General features: G+C 38.2%; 1 protein-coding gene across 1 annotated transcript; it reads right to left on the reverse strand.

Annotated features, from left to right (window-relative positions):
* Positions 1-14,200: 14,200 nt before the first annotated feature.
* Positions 14,201-18,876, reverse strand: LOC124871640 (heat shock 70 kDa protein 12A-like). The gene is made up of 4 exons (XM_047371100.1): positions 18,641-18,876; positions 18,395-18,566; positions 15,098-15,211; positions 14,201-14,895 (listed from the first exon to the last, which is right to left on the reverse strand). The coding sequence occupies exons 1-4, from the start codon at positions 18,818-18,820 to the stop codon at positions 14,258-14,260; spliced, it is 1,104 nt and encodes a 367-aa protein (XP_047227056.1). The 5' UTR covers positions 18,821-18,876; the 3' UTR covers positions 14,201-14,257.
* Positions 18,877-18,912: the final 36 nt, after the last annotated feature.

The raw sequence follows: 18,912 nt of genomic DNA on the forward strand, positions 1-18,912 counted from the left end.
CGAACTTGGTCCATGTGCTGTTTGTTTTAAACTGTGATTCATGGATGGAAATTTCTGTTTATGATAGATAATTTAGCTTTAAAAGAAAAGTCTTTTATTATTCATTCAGCACAATGGTTATTTTTTAAACCTGTAATTTGACTGTTTGGCCTAGAACTTCATTTTGAACAGGAACCAAATCAAAGCTACTTTTATCTCTGGCATCTTATTGTACAGGAGACATGCAGAGAGAGTTCATTTCATGGTTATAAGTAATCATTGAGCAAATCTGACAGAAACCTAGATTCGTTTAAAGCAATGAACTTGCAGATTTAGTCATTCTGAGAGTCACAATAAGCTGTTTATGAGAAACAGCTGTTGGGAGCCGCAGCCATGGATTTCAACATTAAACTCCAGTACGAACTTTTCTGGAACTTTTCAAAATAAAGTGCATTAACCTTCTTCCGGCACAGCCAGGAAACAGGATAACTGCGGACTTCCTGTGACGCCACTACCCAAATAAAAGCACAGTTGTTGCTACATCCGCCCTCTTCCACATGGCCTTTGAAAGGGACCGGATAGGGGAGACAATCGCGCTGATGTCTCTTTGCTGGCAAACAGACATAAACTCTTCAACTGGATCCAAGGAAGTCATACGATCATCGATCATATGAAAAGTTAAGTGAATGAAATACTGTCTGTGTTTCCGGTATTTTCATTCATGAACGGGGAAATTAAGGTGTAAGAGTTGCTTACTTTTTCTCTGAGGCCTTTAGAAGCAAACTGTCCCAGAGAAGTTCCCTACAGAGAAGCTGTCTCTATGAAGCCGAGCGGAGCGTCTCCCAGTCTGGAAGGAAGACAGCAGAGACCCCGTCACCATGGTTACGGTAACGTACTGTGTGGTTGGCGGACAGAACGAGCCGTTTTTCATCCACAGCTACGGAGGTTAACCGTTTAAAGACTCTGGACGTTTCTTCAAACTTCATCGTAGCTTGGACAACGTTCCTCACCACAGTTCATGAGGTTAGGTGTTTTGGGCAGAATAATAGAAGTGATTTAGATTGAAATGATCTAAACGTTTTTCATTTTATGAAGTTTTGTTTGTGTTGAACTCAGCTATCTTGGTGCTAGCATGCTATCTGCAGCACACGTGTTCAGGTTGTGTTCTTTGTGTGTTTTTAAAGTTAAGATAAACTTTATTTAAAGGGTGATTTTAAACAGAACATTGATCATAACACGCCGTCTGCACTTATGCATTTTAACCCTTTTATTAACGGTATTTTTAAAGGTGTGTGTTTGATTCTGGTGCTAAATAATATTTACCCAGAAAGGTTTAGTCTTCAATCCAGTAAATAATGTGTCCCTAAACATTATTTACTAAATTTGATAACTAAGTAAACACCATTAAGGCCCATTTCTCCAGAAAGATTTGGCTCTTTTCCAAAATATTTCCTTAAATATTTTACCATTTCCTTAATAATATTTCTTCAAATATTATTTCAATAAAGGCAGCTAATGAGACACCGTTGAGAATTAGTCATCCAGAAGGTTGGTTTTATTCAGCAGATCATTATTTAAAATATTATTCTATTAAAATAATGTTTTATCTGATCTTGCATTGTGAATGGTTGTATAAATGTTTGCTGATTATTGCCTAAGTTGGTTCCAAGATTAACTTAACTTCATTTCCAGATTCTTCAAGATAATCCTTGGTTCTCAAACATAAACATTGCATGGTAATGTTGCATCACTCTTTTTGGTCATGATTTCCAATCATCTTTAATCAACTTGTTTATATTGTACATAGTCCATTAGTCTTCGTTATTCTTTAATTCTGCTTGGTAGTTTAGTTGGATTGTTTTAGCAAAGTAAAGAGTTTGTTGATTGAAATATGTTTGACTTTGAGTTGACTTATTTTTGTTAATAAATTCTTGTATTTTAAGAAATTGTGTGAATTCATTCCATATATGTGCAGAGTTTATGCTGTTCAATAATGTCAGAGCTCGTCTCACACCTTTCTATTTTGTCCTAATACCATCGCCTTACTGGGCTGGTATTCACAGGACAATCCTTAACAGACCGAAATATTATTTGATAAAATATTAAAATATTAAATAATATTCTCAGATTCATAATCCCAACACAGCAGTTAGTGTGTGTTGACAGAGAGCAGCTGACCCGTGTGTATCAGCCTTAATGAACTCACCTGAGAGCTTCTCGCTGATGTCTCTGTTTGGACCAGCAGCTCTTTAATCCGAACTCTCAGGACAACACAACCTGGATTTGATTCAGTTTGTTCCATAAACGTTCCTCAGAGCATTTAAACACAACAAAACTTTGTGATTATTGTTGACTTTATTTTATTTTTTGTCCCTGTCTTGTTTTTCATGTTCATTATTATTTGCATTCGGTTTTAACCAGGGGTGAAAGTGAGCCGGTACGGTCCGGTACTGCGTACCACTAAAAGATTCTGCGCCGGTCACAGTACCAGGAAGAGGGAAGAAAGGCTGTCTGCTATGAAGCCGTCATCCAGAACCAATTACGGCTGCAAAAGTTCACGACCACACAAAGAATATCAGATCTGCTACCAATAGACAGTCTAAAACATAAATATAGTTATTTTCCCCTCATTCAACATTGTTTCTGAACTGTTCTGCTTTGATGGAGCCTCAATGCTCCTGCTTTGCTTCTCTTCCCTCGGAGTTCGAGGTTTTAATGAACGACCAGCTTTTAAAACGAGCACCGCTACGTTTAATGTCTGTCTGCTCGCTGCTAAATACTCCAGTTAAAAGCAAAGGGAGATAAACTAGTTGTGGTTCATGTTATTTTGCTGAATTACAGCAATACAGTTCAGCTCGAAAACACCGTTTATGACCAGAGATTTCACATACGCGCATGCGCGCTTACCTCCAAAACAGAGCAGTTGCCAAGGAGATTGGTGCGTTCGATTTAATGGACTGGGAGATTTTAAGCAGGTGGTGCACAGACATAAAAACCTCCGCTTGCGTTAAGACAGAACAATAAATCATCATCTACAGACTTAAATAAAAACCGCAAAAACAACTGAACTGTCAAATTTTAATTTTAATTAAATCAAAACTTGACCATAATGCAGAGAACAAGAACTTCTTTGTTCAAATGAAAAGACGGAAATTGAAGATGAAAAGTTATGGACAGTAAAGTAAAATATTGATACATTTTAATTAGTTTGAGTTTGGACTTTGCTGAGAGAGAGATCTCGAGGGGGGCACAGATGAGAGTAACAATTAACACACACACATTATTATATATATATATATATATATATATATATATATATATATATACCTCCAGTCCCCCCTTTAGCTCCGCCCCTAAGTACCGGCAAGAATTTAAAACTACTTTCAACTCTGGTTTTAACCCTTAATGAGAAAAGCAGCCATTTAATTCGGCAGGAACCTGTGGTGATGGAGCTTCTCGGGTTGCAGCAACAGAAGGTTCTGATGTTCTGAAAGTTTGTTTCTCACTCAAATAAATCTGAAATAAAACCTTTTATAAAGTCATCTCCATTTATTCTAAGATTATTATGAAAATACTAAACCAGCATTTGTGTAACTTTGTTCTGAAGTCTGAAAGCAACCATGGTCCTACCACCACCGCTGCTGTGGGTGGGGGTAGGTGACGTACACGCTGGGCACCTCGGCCTTCATGCGGCGTTGGACCGCTACGTGACCATCTGCCGCCCGGTTCGCGACACCTCGCTGGTACCACCGCTGTTGGCTGTTAGGCGCCGCGCTCAGATCAAGGGGATCTGTGACGTGTACAGTTTGATCAGACTCAGCTGCACCGGAAACGCGGTGCAACTTAGCGAGGTGTACCTCCGCGGCCACCGTCCTGCTGGCCGCTGCCTTCGTGTTTTTCTCCTCCAGCAGCATCTTCTTCGTCTGGCTGTGCCGCGCAGCTTCAGCGGCAAAGCGCTACATACCTGTCTGCTACACCTGCTTTGTCTTCCTAAACTACAGCTGCTGCAGCGCCGCCTGCAGGCCGCTAATAAGCTTGCATCTTCTTTTCTCACTTCTGTCCTGGTGGTTCTGGTTCCGACCGTGTTAAACCCGGTGGTGTACGGTCTGAATATGATCGCCATCACCAACAGGCTGCTGCTGGACAGCAGAAAAACCCGACTGATCCAAAACGTGTCTAAGAACCGGGTTCCTGGAAAAGTGAAATCTGATCTTATTGTTTTCTAGACACATCTTAAAAAATTTGAATATTGTGTAAAAGTGCAACACTTTTCCCAGTCATTTCAAAATGTGAAACGATTATTTTACAGAGATTCATTCCACATTGAGTAAAATATTTCAAGCTTTTTCTCCTTGTAATTTTGATGATGAAGGTTTACAGGTAAAGACAACCAAAAAATCAGTGTTTTAGAAAATTAGAATATCACATTAGACCAATCAAAACAGGATGTTTTCAGCACAAATGTCAGGCTTCTGAAAAGTATTCCCATTTCTATGTGCTCAATACTTACAATAATCAATACTTACAATAATCAATACTTACAATAATCATTACTTACAATAATCAATACTTACAATAATCAATACTTACAATAATTAATACTTACAATAATCAATACTTACAATAATCATTACTTACAATAATCATTACTTACAATAATCAATACTTACAATAATCAATACTTACAATAATCATTACTTACAATAATCAATACTTACAATAATTAATACTTACAATAATCAATACTTACAATAATCATTATTTACAATAATCAATACTTACAATAATCAATACTTACAATAATCATTACTTACAATAATCAATACTTACAATAATCAATACTTACAATAATCAATACTTACAATAATCATTACTTACAATAATCAATACTTACAATAATCAATACTTACAATAATCAACACTCCTTTTGCATGAATGACTCCATCAATGCGCCGTGGCACAGAGGCAATGGTGGAAAAATAGAAATCAACGCAAAGACAAAAGGTCTATTGAAGAGATTCATTCATATGAATGTCCCTCTAAAGAAGGAGATGAATGTACATCTTCCCCGAGCACGACTATGAAGCACCAAGCTAAACAGGCAAGAGGTGAAAAAAACGAAGGTAAACAAAATGAAGAAGAAGAACCAACTGTCAAAGAACTACAAGAAGCTATCATCTCGGCTGTTACCACTAAGATAAACGAGAGAGCTGATCAAACTGATGAAGCTGTACAAGAAGTCTTTGGAGTTCTGCCATAAAGAAGTAATGGACCTGAAGCACCAAAACACTTTCCTGAAGGATCAGAGCTCAATCCTAAAAAAATAAAGTTGAGGAGCTCAAAAAGAAAATGGATGAGGCAGACCGCTACAGCAGGAGGCTTAATCTGAGGCTCTGCGGCGTCCCTGAAAAAACTGAGGACGACATTAAAACTCGAGTTGAAGAAATCTGCCGTAAAGCGCTGGCTGAGACGGAGGCGACGATGGTCGTGTCTGCGATAGATGTGATCCACCGAATTGGAAAGCGTTAAGATGGAAGCCCTAACACACCCAGGCCAGTAATGATCAGATTTACATCCAGAACCGCACAAGATGCCTTATGGAAGGGAACCAAAAAATGTGACTACCTGAAGAACAACCAGCTCCGCTTCAAGGAAGACTTGACGGCAGCGGACAGAGAAGCACACAGCAAACTGTGGCTGCAGTAGAAGAAGCTCAGAAAAGAGGAGAAAAGGCTTATTATGTTGGTAATAGAGCCTTTGTTAACAGGAGAGTATAAACCCTTATAGTGTTAACACTACAGTTCTATTAATATAAGGTAATCAGTTACGTTATACTTAAAATAACATTAAGATGTTGAATACTTGTTCGATGCAGCACTTTCATAAAGTACAGTTTGGTACAGCCTACGTTTGCTAAATTTAAGCTATTTAAGATGGAGTTCAGTGTGAGCTAATCTCTATTTCTAATCTGTCTATTAATGACAGGCGTATTAGAAATAATGTAAAGCGGAAAGCTTTGTTTCTTTTTGTCAGAATAAGGGGCGGATTTTAATTTTATCAAAAGAAACACGCCACAGAAACAGATGTAATATTCTGGAAAAATAAGTGGGGAAAACAAATGTGGTTTTCTTTTTACAACAACAGGTCAGCAGGGGTCGCTGTTTTACAAGGAAAATTCAGAGGAAGCATTTTACAGCAATTTACAGACACTAGTGGTAGATGGATTATTTTAGTGGTTGATCAGATGCAATTTATATTAATGAACATTTATGGCTTCAACAACCAAAAACAAAATGAGGATTTATTTTCAACAACAGAAAACAAGACCAAATCTTTATTATCCTTATTTCCTTCAGCTAAAATAATATGGGGAGGAGATTTTAATACAGTAATGAACGATAATTTGGACAGGTGGCCACCGAGGACCAGAACATCATCCAATTTAGAACCCATCTGTAATAGAATGGGCCTAATTGATATATGGAGAAATAAATATTTGGAAATCAATCTTTAGACCTGGAGTAATAAGGACAGGTCTCTACAGTCTCGTATTGATTTGTGGCTGATTTCTTCGGACATTTTAAATAAAGCGATTAGCTCAGAGATAGAACCAGCTATTCTTACAGATCACAAGGCCATTGGTATCAAAATAGACACACAATTAACCCAGCATAATAATAGTACAGATTATTGGAAATTTAACCAAACTTTGCTACAAAACCAAGAATTCAAAACAGCAACCCTAGAACTCATTAATAAATACTGGACCCAAGCTAATTTTCTCAAAAACTACGGTAAATATTGGAAACTAATGAAATTTGAAATCAGGAAACTAGCCATTAAAATGGGGGAAATTGTAACACATAACAAAAAAGAAAAAGAAATGTTAATAATCTCAAGAATAATGGAATTATCGAAAGACACAATATTGTCTGAAGAAGAATATAAAGAATATTCAAGGATTCAATTAGACAAAAGTTATGAAGACAAAGCCAAGGACGCCTTTATCAGATCTAGAAGGAAATGGTTTGAAAAAGGGGAAAATGTTCAAAATATCTCTTCAACCTAGAAAAAAGAAACTTTGAGCACTCATTAGTAGAAAAACTTTAAATTAATGACGTTGTTATTGAGGATGAAAGAAGTGTGTCAAAATATATCACAACTTTCTACCAGGAACTTTACACAGCTGATTTAGAGAATGAAGAAAACATGGATATATTCCTTAGACACCAAAATGAGAATAAAAATGCTATTGATCACTCCTTTAAGTCACTTTGTGATCAAGAAATTAATGTTAAAGAAATTAAAGAAGCTATTTGTGGCATTAAAAATTATAAATCCCCTGGAAATGATGGAAGTGAATTCTATAAATATTTTATTGAGTCACTTACCCCATTCATGAAAGCCATGTTTGAGGAAGCAATAACCAAAGAAGAACTCCTCCCTACTCTTCGTCAAGGCTTAATTAAATCGATTCCAAAGCCAAAAAAAGGATAAACTTAATATAGAGAATTGTTGACCCATTAGTCTTTTAAATAATGATGTCAAAATATTCGCACTTATTTTTGCTAAAAGGCTGAAGACAGGGCTAAATAATATTATTGATGAGGAACAATCTGGTTTTATATCAGGTAGAAATATCTGCAACAACATCCGTCTGATATTAGATATGATTGATTATAATGAACATATATACGACAATAGTTTTATACTCTGTTGATTTCTACAAAGCATTTGACACAATAAGCCATACATTTATGTTTAAAACCATACAACACTTTGGATTAGGAAAATATTTTATGAGTGCTGTTGCTGCTCTTTATAAAGGTAGCAATAGTTCAGTTAAACTGGCCTCTGGTACTTCTCAGAGATTTGATATCAATCGTGGAATTTGACAAGGTTGCCCTTTAAGTCCATTTTTATTCCTTCTGGTCACACAGATCATGACAAGACATATAAAAAAGGTCAGTTTCAGGGAATCAGAGCCTTGGACAGAGAATTTAAATTGTCTCAACTTGCTGATGACACAGAAATCTTTCTTTCTAGTGAACATGAAGTAGATAAATCAGTAGCTTTTATCCAGGAATTTTCATCAGTCTCAGGTCTGAAAATAAATCTTAACAAATCAGTACTTTTTCCTCTCAAAAATCATTTCCCCTGGAAATAAATCATATACCCGTTAAAACAGAAATTACTTATTTGGGAGTAACAATTGAAAAAGATCCAATATCACGTAGTGCCACCAATTTGAACCAAATAACTAAACAAATAGCTACAAAATTTAACATGTGGATGATGAGAGATTTGTCCCTAAATGGTAGAGTGTTACTATCTAAGGCAGAAGGTATTTCCAGATCTGTTTATGTGTCCTTATCTCTGGATATGCCTAAAAAATCATAAATTGGATCAAATACTAGTTAATTTCATATGGAAAAATAGAAGCCATTACTTGAGGAAGGATATTTTATGTAACCCTAAGAAATGTGGTGAACTAGAAGTTTAAACTTTTGAAACCTTAAACAACTCGTGTAAAATGAAATGATTAAACAATCTGATCAATAGTAATGAAACAATCTGGAATACTTCCCCCAATTATGTTTTTAATCTTTTGGGTGGAATTAAATTTTTACTTAAGTGTGATTATAAAATGGAGAAACTCCCAGTGAAATTATCTGATTTCATAAACAAGCCCTTCTAGCCGGGAAACTCATTTACAAACATAATTTCTCTCCTACAAGTTACCGTATCTGGAATAATGGAAATATACAGAAAAAAGTCTCTTTTTTATAAGAACCAGGTAGAACATGATATTACTGGTCAAACAGTTGCTTGATGATGAAGGGAATCTCCTTTCTTATCAGGACTTTTTATGTAAGTTTAATTTACCTGTTTCACCAACAGAATATGAAATAGTTTCCTATGCTATACCTGATGGTATGATACAACTCTACCGACATTCAAGTGATAACACTGGAGCTCTACCTAGAAATGTGTTAGTAATTGATGGTGTTAATATTTACCAAAAGAAATGCTCCAACAGATTTATAAGATCACTTTTACAAGAAGTAGCTCTTCCATCTGGAAGGTTCTATTGGTCTTCTCTATATGGTGAAATAGACTGGAACTTAGCTTGGAGGATCGGAGAAAAGTATTGCCTGAATTACAAGGTAAAGGAGATTCCTTTCAAGATTTTGCATAATATTTACCCTGCAAAAAAGACATTAGAACGTTTTAAACTTGAAATCGACTATTCTTGTTCTTTCTGTAAATCCCATGTAGAGACAATTCCACATTTATTTTTTCATTGTACCTACAGTAAAATATTCTGGACTGACTTGCAACACTATATACAACATAAAACCGGGCAGAGGGTCACACTTGATGAGAGAGACATTATAATCCACTTAAATAATAAGGACATGGACAAAGACTCTACCCACTTTGTACAACTGCTGCTGCTCCTCGGGAAATATCACCAATTCCAAACCAAACATTGATTACTTCCTCCAAGAAGTTTTTAGCTATAATTCAAGCATCAAACACATCCATAACAAGAAAGCTATGAAGACGAAAACAATTCTATACAAATTCAGGATTCCTGACCGAGATGTGTGAAAAAGCCCCTATACACAAACCCCCTGGTGTTGTTGTTTATGTTGGTTGTGTTACCGTTTTGTGTTTATTCTCGCTGTATATACAAATGTTCTTTTGTAAGTCTGATATGCAATAATAAAAAAAAAATAAACATAAAAATGTTGAGATTTGACTGTAATTTCCTACTTTTTTAAGTGCCTTAAATGCCCCTGGCGAGCTGCTCCTCCTCAGGACCTTCTGTAAAGATTCAGCCATTTTGTTGGAAGGCGACACATTAAGCGACATCATGACTGACTAATTATCGAGAGCATCCCCTCTGTATTCACTGCCACTGTAAACTTGATATTTTTAAAAATGGCCGACGTACCACTGTAGCAACTCTGGTTGACCTCATTGCTGATCTATTAAAATCATCTTTTTCAAGGCGCTCTTTCACAGTTTAAAAAGAAATAATAAAAAATGGAAAACCCAAACCAAACCTGGATTCACTAACAGGCCAGTAAGAACTTTTTAAGGCATTTTAAAGACTGTAACTATGCGCGCTAGTAGTGGCTAACAGTTAGCATGGAGCACAATAAGCTATTTTTCTGGCCGTGTTTACTGTTAAACTCCAGCAGAGAGACATGGAGTTACACTGGTTTTAGCTTTTTGAACAGCTTTACAAAGGCAGCGCTTAAACTACAAAGTTCTGGAGGCATATTATGCTTGTTGTGATTTTGAAAACATTTGGAGAATAATGAGTGGATTTGCAGCTGGACGAGCAGAGAAAACGGGAGATCAACGTTCACAACGAGGAGGTCAAGAAGAACAGCTACTTCTTAAAGCTTCCTCCTTGTGAAGGTTGTCCATGACTGTCTTCTGGACATCTGTCCAATCAGCAGTCTTCCTCATGACCGTGTGACCTATGACCCAGAGTGAAAGACCTTTTAAAGGCTCAGGAAACCTTGGCAGGTGTTTGAATTAAGCTGATTAGTCTGAGACACGAGTGTCCAATAATGAACTTTTTCACAGTTTTCTAATTTTCTGAGACACTGAATTTTGGGTTTTCTTTACCTGTAAGCCACAATCATCAAAATAAAAAGAAACAAAGGCTTAGAATATATCAGTCTATCTGTAATTATTCTATATATGAGTTTCACTTTCTGAGATGACTGGCAAAGAATATTGTCCTTTATGTAGTCTTCTAATTTTTTAGATGTACCTTTAGATCTGAATATTTAAGGATAAAAACCAGAGTAACTTCCATAATTCGTGTTTTTAGGCCTTCTTCCCTAATCTTCACCATTAAAGATGCTTTTTACCAAATTAATCAGTTCCTCATGTTGTACTGAGGTATAAATATTTAAAATGTTTGACTAAAATTAAATCTGGTTTGAAAAGGAAGTTTCCTGTTTTTCATCATGAATGTGTTTTTCATTATGTTCAGGGCATTTATGGAAACTATTTTGTACAGATTTTCAGCTTCTACAGTGGATGTTTGTCTAGAAATTAATAAATTGTTACAATTTGAGACTGGTAGAATGAAACATTTGAATGAAAAATGTTTAATTTATGAGAAGGATCTTCTGAAAAGGAGATCATTTGTTCTTTAAAGTGGTTTAATGGTGATTTAAATGAATGCAGCACTGCTGTATGTCCATTATGGGGTCTATTATGGGGCCAGTTGTTGGGTCCATTATGGGGCCAGTTGTGGGGTCCATTTCAAACCCTCAGCTCCCTGATCTGTAGAGCAATAATCATAATAAACATCTCAGTGTTGATCAGAAACAGTCGCCTGAGAGAAAACTGAACTAAACTGCAACAACAAATGGAAATAAAGAATTAAAATGAAGGTCTTGAAATACCTTTAATATTCAACCTATAGTAGAAAACAATTGTTCTAATCTACTGTAATTATCTACTGGTTTATGACTTTTCTATTAGATGCTGGTAAATGCATCTATAAACTGATTTTCCAGCCAACAATAAACAAGAGAAGCAATATACAGGTCCTTCTCAAAATATTAGCATGTTGTGATAAAGTTCATTATTTTCCATAATGTCATGATGAAAATTTAACATTCATATATTTTAGATTCATTGCACACTAACTGAAATATTTCAGGTCTTTTATTGTCTTAATACGGATGATTGTGGCATACAGCTCATGAAAACCCAAAATTCCTATCTCACAAAATTAGCATATTTCATCCGACCAATAAAAGAAAAGTGTTTTTAATACAAAAAACGTCAACCTTCAAATAATCATGTACAGTTATGCACTCAATACTTGGTCGGGAATCCTTTTGCAGAAATGACTGCTTCAATGCGGCGTGGCATGGAGGCAATCAGCCTGTGGCACTGCTGAGGTCTTATGGAGGCCCAGGATGCTTCGATAGCGGCCTTTAGCTCATCCAGAGTGTTGGGTCTTGAGTCTCTCAACGTTCTCTTCACAATATCCCACAGATTCTCTATGGGGTTCAGGTCAGGAGAGTTGGCAGGCCAATTGAGCACAGTGATACCATGGTCAGTAAACCATTTACCAGTGGTTTTGGCACTGTGAGCAGGTGCCAGGTCGTGCTGAAAAATGAAATCTTCATCTCCATAAAGCTTTTCAGCAGATGGAAGCATGAAGTGCTCCAAAATCTCCTGATAGCTAGCTGCATTGACCCTGCCCTTGATAAAACACAGTGGACCAACACCAGCAGCTGACACGGCACCCCAGACCATCACTGACTGTGGATACTTGACACTGGACTTCTGGCATTTCCTTCTCCCCAGTCTTCCTCCAGACTCTGGCACCTTGATTTCTGAATGACATGCAGAATTTGCTTTCATCCAAAAAAAGTACTTTGGACCACTGAGCAACAGTCCAGTGCTGCTTCTCTGTAGCCCAGGACGGGGGAATGCGGCACCTGTAGCCCATTTCCTGCACACGCCTGTGTACGGTGGCTCTGGATGTTTCTACTCCAGACTCAGTCCACTGGTTCCGCAGGTCCCCCAAGGTCTGGAATCGGCCCTTCTCCACAATCTTCCTCAGGGTCCGGTCACCTCTTCTCATTGTGCAGCGTTTTCTGCCACACTTTTTCCTTCCCACAGACTTCCCACTGAGGTGCCTTGATACAGCACTCTGGGAACAGCCTATTCGTTCAGAAATTTATTTCTGTGTCTTACCTTCTTGCTTGAGGGTGTCAATAGTGGCCTTCTGGACAGCAGTCAGGTCGGCAGTCTTACCCATGATTGGGGTTTTGAGTGATGAACCAGGCTGGGAGTTTTAAAGGCCTCAGGAATCTTTTGCAGGTGTTTAGAGTTAACTTGTTGATTCAGATGATTAGGTTCATAGCTCGTTTAGAGACCCTTTTAATGATATGCTAATTTTGTGAGATAGGAATTTTGGGTTTTCATGAGCTGTATGCCAAAATCATCCGTATTAAGACAATAAAAGACCTGAAATATTTCAGTTAGTGTGCAATGAATCTAAAATATATGAATGTTAAATTTTCATTATGGAAAATAATGAACTTTATCACAATATGCTAATATTTTGAGAAGGACCTGTATGTTATGTAAACTTAATGTGGTTGAGGATCAGTTTCATTTTATATTTCACGTCTTCAGTATTATGAGAAATAATTGAAGATGCAACAGAAAACCCTGATTTGTTTTGGCTGAATGAAGCAAGTTTGATATTTAATGAAAAATACTTTTGTTTTACTGAGAATTCTCTCTTTCTCTCAAATAGAAAACCAGAACTGCAACCTCTGCTCTAATTCATCCTAAAGGTGTTCAAGAAGGTTGAGGTCAGGACTCTGCAGGCCAGTCAGGTTTCTCCTCACCAAACTTTATACACCTGCAGCCATGGATGGATAGTTTGGTTACTTTTAGATTTTTTAGACACTAGTCTCTATTCTTCAACAGCAGGTTGACAGGAAATAGGGTGGAAGATGAGCAGTAAACGTCGATGGGCCAGTATTCAATCCCTTGACAGCCTGCGTCCAGGACTGAATTGGTGCTATATAAATAAACTGTATTGAATAGAAAAACATGGGTCGCTTGCTTACCCCCTGCACCACGGGTTTGTTTCCTCTCAGCCACTGCCTCCTTAATCAGCTTCATTCGGTCCACCTGTTTCATGCTAACCAGCCTCACTGCTTTCACCTTCGCCCTGCTCTACATAAATATACTCTTCTGTTTTGTTTGTCTTGTGGGAGAAGACTGTTAGTTTATGCCAAACCAAGCCTGTCCATGTTCATGTCTGCATCTGCTACATCCTACCTGCTGTCAGTTTTCTCTTCTGTTATTTATTAAACTTTTACTCACCAAGCTGCCTCTGCCTGCCTGTCTGCATTTGGGTCCTACTCCAAGACCTTCTTGACACTTTACTAATTATCAGTTATTTAAACAAGAATTCACTGATTTACCACAGAGTGAACTCTATATTATAAACCACAGAACTTCACATCAAAATATTTCATCTGCAGAACCAGAAATCAGGAACTAAAACTACATGTTGACACATTTTAATCTCATTTACAGAGAAGATCTACAGTTTGGATCATTGTCAGAACCTCATTATTAATTCATTAAGAATTTAAACTCTTATTTCCATCAGTTAATTAAAAATAAAGACAATATCTGGGATTAGAAATCACCATCATCATCACTATTATTTTATTATTAGTAACAGTTGCTGCTAAAAGAAATCTCATGAAAACCAATTCAAGCAAGCTGGACCTTTTTTCTGAGACGACACCAACTTTGGGTTTCTTCCCAGCTCTACAGCTCCTTTCAGGACGGCTTCCTGGGGTCTAAGAGGACACAGAACTTTACACTGAGGTCCAAACTGATCAGTGATGTGCTGACGTAGTATCTGGCTCTCAGCAAAGCCCCCCACTAACACAATAGACCCAATGTTGAGAACTTTCTGTAATTCTTCTCTGAGACTCTTGGTGATGCCCTGCAGTCTGTAATCAAAGAAAGATCTCAGTTTCTCTCTGGTGATTCTGATGACTCCTTCATCCCAGGAAGCTCCTTCCACCGAGACAAAGAACGTTTCAATCTCTTTCTTTTTCTGAGCCTGTTCTCTCAGGTTATCTGAGCAGCTGATCTGAACATCTTCATCCACCTGTTTGAGACGGATAAAATCATACATCATTTTCTGAACCTCACTGGAGAAGTTTCGTTCATATTCTTTCCAGACTCCATCAGAGAAAATTTCTCTCAGGAACTGTTTGAACTTTCTGTCCACAGTTCGTCCTCCCAGATCTTCTCTAGAGGCCTCCTGCAGCTTCTTCAAGGTTCCTCCTTCCAGGACGTCAAGAACAGTGAAGTCAATAGTTTCATCTTTTGACAAACAGGAAGAGAATAAAACAGAATAAAAGATAAATGTCAGAAAACAACTTATTGCAGATTCAAACTCACATTCAGCAACATGAATCAAAAAGATGACATCAATCCACATTTATTGGTTCTCTTGGTGTTTGAACACAAAGATTTTAAAACTCGTATCTTGATAAACATTTGAATAACCGTGTGTAACAGTTACCTCCACAGTCCACAACAAGGTACCGTTTTCCGTCTCTGTTTTGGGTCTCCAGCAGGACTTTGGTTTCTTCTGGTTCCTTCTCAAAGTGTACTGCCACCTGACTTCCTGGTGGATCTGAACAAACACAGAAACCTCACTGAGTGATTCTATGAAAAACGTTCAATGGTTGCTTCAGGCTCAGCTGGAGGTTTTTAGGCCGGTTCATTTATCACCGTCTCTGCCTCCATAGTTTGTGATGCTGGAAATCTCTGGAGAAGTTTCCAGATCAGTGATGACCCTGTGTCAAAGCAGCTCCCTCAGACCATCTTAGAAGGTCACCAACAGCAATAAAAATGGACAGTGAGAGTCTTTTCTGTCTGAGAGACGCGTCTTTGACAGATATTAGAGTAGAACTGATGCTGAAGGTGTCATGATTCAGTGTTAGAGGTGGAGATGTTACGTCTGGTGATGAAGCCCTGAGGCCTGAGTCCAGCAAAGTGGACGTGTCCACATGAAGCCTGTTGAGGCCTGATCTTCAGGATGGAAACAAAGACAAACAAGGCCTCGTTTCTCTGATATCACAGGATGGCCTCAGTGAGTGATAGGAGTTGCTGAAGAAGCAACTGTTCATAGACTTGAAGTAGTTCAATATTTTTATCAAGAGACTTTATTGATTTACCTCCTTCAGGATAGATTTATTTCATCTGGCTCTACACGACATCATCTGGAGGTTCTGACATATCTTCATCATCATGTTTACAGATCCTCTGGTATGTCGACCAAATGTAGCTTCACAGTCGGGGGTTAAACTGAGCTGCATCATGGGAAACATCTGAAGCGATTCACATTTTTCCTGCTTTCAGTTCTAAATAATTGAAACAACAGAACCTGAAAGGTTGATATGTTTGCTGAAACGTAGAAGCCTGAGAGTTCGTAGTGAGGTTTTCATACAAGCAGAACCTGCCTGTGAACACTCAGCGCTCTGAGAGTCCGGCGTTCACCAGGGAGGCAGGACGTGGTCTCAGCGTGTCGCTCTGTAGAGCTGCAGATATAAGTTACAGTAGCTGGAGGAGGGTGAGGATGGAGCTGGTTTCTGCTGCAGCAGAGTTAAGCTGCTTCTGGTAGAAAATCAAACTGGAAGGATCTATATTCAGGTTGTCTGGTTAAAAGACTAAAGGCTCATCCTGTGTTTAAGTTTTTACTCTTTATATCTTTAAAAAACCACAGATTCAAACAGATCATTTATTCTGATTTAGTTTTTTAAATTCAGAAAGAGGAAACAGAAACAGTAAAGTTAAACAGTTGAAGAGAAATAAAGAATTAAAAATAAATACAATCTGTTCTAAGGATCAAGACTTTATCTTTGAAAGCCGTCTAGATCAGTTTTTACCGAGGCTTTTAGAAGATGTTATTAACCAGAGTCCTCAGCAGATGGACAGTATCTGGAAATCATGTCTCTAAGACCTCAGTGATCCATCATCCTTCAACTGATCGTCTTCTGGAGGCCAAGTTTTCAGCTAATGGCTCTTTGGACCTAAAATAGGTTCTGTATCAAACTGTTATGTTTGGTATTTTATCAGAAGCAGGTTATTGATTATCACTGATGAACATTTCAAGTTTAGGGGCTTTTTCTGCTGGTCAGAGTTAAGCTTAAGAAACAAAGATAAATTCCTCTGAAATGGTCAGATAATGGAGTGAAGGAGAGTAAAAACCAGCAAAGTCTAAAACCTGGAGCAAACCTGGAGATCTACTGATCAAGACCACTTTAAAATAAAGTCTGGCCTTAAGGAGGAGGTTTAAATCTTAGCAGAGAACTATAGTTTGAACACATCTGCTCTGCTTTAAGGAGGTCTCAGTGATTTTTAGAGGTTTCCAGCCATGCTTCATCATGATGATGGTTCCTCTCACACAGCTGGTTTTACATGAACTCACATATTCAGAGTGAGAAAGCCTTAAGTGTCCTTTAACAACCTGATAACCAGGTCCATGTTATAAATGAGAGAACGCCTGTGAGTCCGTTTCTATCTGAGCTGCATTGCTCCTTCAGACATGAACTCACCACCTCTACTCTCAACAACAAGCCACTGCTGCTGCCTGCTTCTCTCAGCTCGGGGTTTTCTCATCAAGTTCCCTGTTTGTAATATCAGCCAATCATCAGTTTACTAACTTCTGTTGGTCGTCATGTTTCAGACTAAATCCAAACTAAACATTCAGCCACATTGTTTTATTCAGGGTCCAAACCCAGGTCTGATTACCGTCAGACCTTTAGAACCAGGAAACCAGGTAAACAGAACCTGTCTGACAACATGAAGTAGGCTAAAAGACCCAAGAGACCAAGACACCATTCTATGATCTAAAGAACTACAAGAACAGATGAGGAGCAACGTCACTGACATCGGTCTATAAAGGGTTACGAAGCCATTTCTAAGGAGTTAGGACCTCAGTGAACAGAGAGAGAGACATTATCCACACATGGAGAAAACATGGAACAGTGGAGAACCTTCTCAGGAGTGGCCGTCCTACCAAGAGAGCTCCAAGAGAGCATCCACGACTCATCCAGGAGGTCACAGAAGAACCCAGAATAAACATCTAAAGCTCTGCAGGCCTCAGTTAAGGTCAGAGTTCATGATTCAACAACAAGAAAGAGAGACTGGACAAAAATGGCCTCCATGGGAGAGTTTCAGGGTCAGAACCACTGCTGACCCAAAGAACTCAAAGACCCGTCTTGTTGATCCAAAGATTTCTGGACTCAAGAGAACCTGAATCAAACCAGCAAGTCTGCCTCTGAATGGTTTAAAAAGAGTGGCCTAGTCAAAGTCTGGACTGGAATCTGTTGAAGATGCCGTGACAGAACCTCTAACATCAACTCATGCTGGAAAACACTCCAACGTGGCTGAATTAAAATGATTCTGGTCCAAAATTCCTCCTCAGTGATTTAAAAGGTTTATTCCCAGATAAAAAGGTGTTTGCATCAAGGTTGGAACAACCAGTTATTGGGTTTAGGAGGAAATGACTTCTTTACATAGAGTCAGGTTGGTCTGGAGAGCATTATTTAGATTATTTTAGGAAGAAATGAAATCATTATTTGTATTTACTCAGGTTATCTTTGAAGGATTAAAATGTTTGATGGTTTGAAACATTTAAGAACAAAAATGTAAGAAAAACTTCAACATTTCCATGAGTTTTCTGTATCGACAGGATTAGTTCAACGGATCACCTAAAGAATCCATTGATATGTTGAACTGGTCCTAGAATACAGACCAGAACTTGTTCTATGGTGAATGTTTGTATGACAGACTTTATAGATCCACACAGTACCATTACAGCTGGTACCAGCATCTGTTGGTCCTGGAGATGGATCCTGTGAGTCTCTGCTGTGGTTCTGTGTGAAGAAACCATCAGATGGAAGCTTCAAACACCAGGTCAAAGCTGCTTCTGGTTCCAGAACCAACATCAGTTTGCCTTTAGTGTCTTCTGTTACAAGACCAGCCTGGAAGAGAAATGAAAAGTCTGAATCTTCTGAACATCTCAGAGCTGCTGTCCTCTTTAAAAACATGATGTTACCTGAATAGCAGCTTCTACCATGAACCCTTCAGCTGAATCCTTCCAGACGGCAGGAACATTCAACACCCAGGTGAAGTTAGAGGCTGTGAACTTTCCACCTTCTGGATGAACGTTGATGGTTTTCAGAGCATCGTCCTTCAGGAATCTCAGAACTAGTTTAAAAACATTCAGGGCCTCCATATAGTAGAAGTAGTTGTTGGCTGCTCTGATTCTCTTCCTCCAGTCGTCCTGGAAACAGGTTTCAGTTTGTTAGTTTGTATCCAAACTCAGGT

The sequence above is a fragment of the Girardinichthys multiradiatus genome, chromosome 7, assembly GCF_021462225.1.
Source record: "Girardinichthys multiradiatus isolate DD_20200921_A chromosome 7, DD_fGirMul_XY1, whole genome shotgun sequence".
Taxonomy (NCBI): Eukaryota; Metazoa; Chordata; class Actinopteri; order Cyprinodontiformes; family Goodeidae; genus Girardinichthys; species Girardinichthys multiradiatus.